Source organism: Poromitra crassiceps (genome assembly GCF_964638095.1).
Source record: "Poromitra crassiceps genome assembly, chromosome: 13".
NCBI classification, from domain to species: domain Eukaryota; kingdom Metazoa; phylum Chordata; class Actinopteri; order Beryciformes; family Melamphaidae; genus Poromitra; species Poromitra crassiceps.
In genome coordinates, this window is record NC_139644.1 from 18,113,905 (window position 1) to 18,118,032 (window position 4,128).

The 4,128-nt window shown below is 47.2% G+C and overlaps 1 protein-coding gene across 1 annotated transcript in view; it reads right to left on the reverse strand.

Moving 5' to 3' along the window:
• Positions 1-3,247, reverse strand: part of col5a3a (collagen, type V, alpha 3a) — a 75,772-nt gene extending 72,525 nt beyond the window's left edge. Inside the window, exon 1 of the mRNA XM_083649955.1 lies at positions 3,153-3,247. Within this exon, the coding sequence (XP_083506081.1) occupies positions 3,153-3,237 (85 nt within the window). The 5' untranslated portion in view covers positions 3,238-3,247. The remainder of the gene's footprint in view (positions 1-3,152) is intronic.
• Between the last annotated feature and the right edge of the window lie 881 nt (positions 3,248-4,128).

Here is a 4,128-nt window from a genome sequence, read left to right on the forward strand (position 1 = left end):
CTGCTGGATCAAAGGGGAACGAGGCTCGCCGTCCTCCAGCGGGAGTGCTGGCGCGCAGGATCGACCCGGCGGCTTCATCAAACGGGACGCAGAGGGGGGCGGGGGCCTGCGTGCGTGCGGTTAGCCTCTGTCACAGAAGCAGCCAGGGCCAAGGCGGGGCATAGGGGGGAGGAGGGGGGGTGTATGTAAATGAAGAGATAGCCTCCAGCGTATGAAATCAAAACAAACCCTCTCCTTTCCCATGCAGCCTTTGAATGGCACAGAGAGATAGAAAAAAAGAAATCAATGAAAAGAAAACTGGGGGAAAAATATGATGAGGCAAAGGAACAGAGGATTCACAAACTGTGGACGTGTGCAAGAATGTCTCACTTCCTGCCATCAAACATGACTACAAAGTGCTCTCTCATCTCTCAGAGAAAGCATATGGGAAGGCATTATTGCACTGTAACACACACACACACACACACACACACACACACACACATGCACACCAGCATGCACAGACACACACAGTATCAGCAACACTAACACACACACACACACACACACACACACACACACACACACACACACACACACACATATCCAGGACTGCCATATCAGCACCACTACACGTCTCTCTCACTTCACCGGCCTTCAGTAGAGAGCAGTTAGACCCTGCAGCCGCTGTGTCTGTGTGTCTGTAATTTAGTCAGTACCAGCTTACTTCCGTCTGCCATGACTTTATTCCAACTAATAATAATAAACCAACCAAATAATCCTGCCAGCTGTAAAGAGGTGCATCTGGAAAGTCACCGACATCTTTAAAGGATGGGTTTTCCGTGGGGAATATGAATATATATTAAATCTCACGCCCCTAAGGTTTTCGAATCCGTTGAAATTTTTGAAATTGGATATTCACTGCCAGAGATATCAAGCATCTCTCACATATTTTTTGGGCCAGCCGACGCGTTTCGCGTCATCTGGCCTAAGTCCGCCTTGCGGAAGTCGTGCACCTATGAACTACAACTGTTGTTGGCCATGGTCCCGCCTCTAGAGGTCCTCCACGCCCCTTCAGAGGCCTTGACCAAAACAAAAACGCAGCCATCTTGTCAACCGCCTAGCCTGCTGTAGCTAATATTAGCTTCCCATAGTTCCTTGCAAAGAGACCATTATCTCGGGAACGGAAGCACTAATCGACACGGGACTGGCGGCATTGGAAAGCTCGTCAAATTTTACATCTAGTAGTAGGTGGGTTGAAGTAACGAAATCAACGCTGAGCAATGTACCCGTTTTTACACATTTTTACAGAAAATAGTTACAACATCAGATGCGCGTAACTCCTACGAAAATGCCTTAAAATGCATGAAAATTTTTTTATGAAGACATCTCCCGACATATATACTACCGTTTACATTTGGTGCAATTTGGAGGCAATTGATTTTCGATTTATTTTCGATTTATTTCTTCTTCTCTCCATGTCTTCTCTCCATGTCTTCTTCTTCTTTGAGTTTTATGGCGGTTGGCAAACATATATGTGCATTACCGCCACCTACTGGAGTTTGATATCAGCCAAACGCCTGAGGGGTGGGCATGGAAACGAAGGCCACGCGAGCCCAGTGCATTGTGGGAAATGTAGTATTTCGAGTCCCCGCACCCCCCCCCCCCCCCACCCCCCCCCCCCCACACACACAGAGTGGATTTCTGGTGATATCTCAGGCTGTAAACAACCAATTTCAAAAATTTCAACGGATTCTAAAACCTTAGGGGCGTGAGATTTAATATATATTCATATTCCCCACGGAAAACCCGGCCTTTAAGCACTTGTTGTGGTGGCCAGAGGGTTAACTCCTGCTGTCGAGGCACGTCCCTCTACCAGCCAGGCAGTCTCTAAACTGCAGCACCTGTGTGGGGCAATATAGTCTGATGTGGTTGGGTTGCAGACACTTGGATCCAGCCAGCCCAGAGGGCATGCAGGCCTATCGCTCTCACCTCGGGACACTAGTGGTGGGTGGCGAGCACTGGGTCAAATGATACATATGTGAGCACATAGTTGTTGCATAATAGCTATCTTGGGAATTGGGGGAGTCTGGAAATGGCTACAGCACTTGCTGAACAAGCCCGAAAGTACAGCAAATGTGGCGACCCACCCACACACCAGGACACTGTGACAGGCAGCCTCAGCTGTTTGACAGAGGCCAGCTCCTTGACCTGCAGGCGGATAATTGAGCAAATGTGTCACAGTGTCACTAATAATGTCCACTCCTATAGAATTAAAGTGAACACAAGAATGTTGGCTCTAAACTGCCTAAAATATGACCTGAGATAGCAGCCTGGAATAGACAAATATGTAGACTATGTGTGCCAGAATAAGGCAGTATAAGAGTGTTAGCGCGCTAAGCCTTCTCTTAGGGCCTGTGTGTGTGAGCAGTGGACACATTAAACAGATCCATGACAGGAATTTTAAGCTACTCTGGTCGGTCGGTGTTCAGCCATTCACCTCTTTCTCAAGCCAACGTTAAAGCTTTTCGCAGTAAACCGCCAGCGGTCACAAGCAAACTCAAACATGACATCATACACCTCATGAGGCCCATGCGAGTCTCATAGCGCACCTGACGCAGCCAGGGAGGACAGAGTGGGTCATAAACATCCAAACGCTGCCTGGCTGAAAATATGAATTGAAAATATGCAAAGTGAAGCTGGAGAAGCAGAAGAAATCAAATGCGCTCCATGCGCGCAATGACGCGCATAATCAATCAGTGTGCATAAAGAAGTAGCCTATATTTTGCTCAGTCACTTCTGAGACATTCCGACAGTTTAAATGAGGCCAAGCGTCATTTGAGCCCGCTGATGGTTTTAATCCCGGCCTGAAGCGACTCTTTGGGGCAAGTACAAACCAGCAGCATCACCAAATATCCACACAGGCAGATCTGAAGCAGAGATAGACCACCTGTAAACAACAGGACCAAGCCCAACAGAGAGAAAGTAGAAAATGTGTTTTCGCGCTAATAGCTTCATGTTTGCAGGGGGGCAAGATCAATTGAGCTGCCAGCAAAAATGGAAACTGGGATAAGGGCGAGAAAGTGCATCATTTTAGCCTACAAAGTGCAGTTACACATTCTCGCGTCTATGGCTAACTTAATTATTTCTCAGCAGGTGTGCAGATACTTTACCTGCTCGTGTCGCCGTTGCGTGTAGTAGGATAATAAGAAATAGCGGTATTCTCCTGCGCGCCCTGGTCCTTATTAAATGGTCCATCTTAGCAAGCGGAGAGACCCCCCCTCTGCCTCCGCCACCAGAACTTTAGACTGCAACAGTGAAGTTTTCAGGAGCAAACGTTAAGCAGCCATGCGGGGAGAAAAGGGAGAGAGACACCGGGCTGTAGTTCCACTTGCTTGATTGTTGGAGAAGTTTTTTGGTGGAGGCTGCTCTCAGCTTCGCTCGCTCTCTCTCATTCAATTTCTCCCTCTCGCCATCCCTCCCTCCCTCCCTCCCTTTGTTATCCTCCTCCTCCTCCTCCGCCTCTCCTCCCTCCCTCCCACAGGACGGTGTCCTGGGACGCATGGATGAGTGGTGCGCCTCCAGAAGACTCCTTCATAAATCACGTTTATTACTCGTGATAATTTGTTGGGTCTCACATCACCCATTACCCATTCGAGCAGCACCACACGTTTATCTGATAACCTGTCAGTTTCTTTCTTTTGTAACAAGGGACTGCCTGGTGCTTAAGCAGCCTAGGCCAATGTTCTTTTTTTTTTTACAGAGTATGAAAGTGCAGATTGCATTTCAAATGATGTGTCATACATTGAACTCTGAAAATAGTTGAGGAAGATAATATGCTTATTTGAATGTTTGTACCATTGGTCGATGGTTTGTACCGCTAAAAAGCAACATTCAGAGAAAATTGCCCTGAAAGTTGATTAAAAAGAACTTGGTTTGCCCTGAACAAGCTTAGTTTGCAAACAGTTATAAGCCTAAGTATTTAGTGATCCGAAAACTGTTGTTTGTGAGTGCATTCTTCAACATTTAAACTTGCATAATGTGTGGGGGGGCCCCTGAGCAATTAGCATGTGATTTGGTGATTAGGATGATGATGACAATGATGATGATGATGATTGATGTGAGGCTGATGATGCAGGTGGTGCAGAT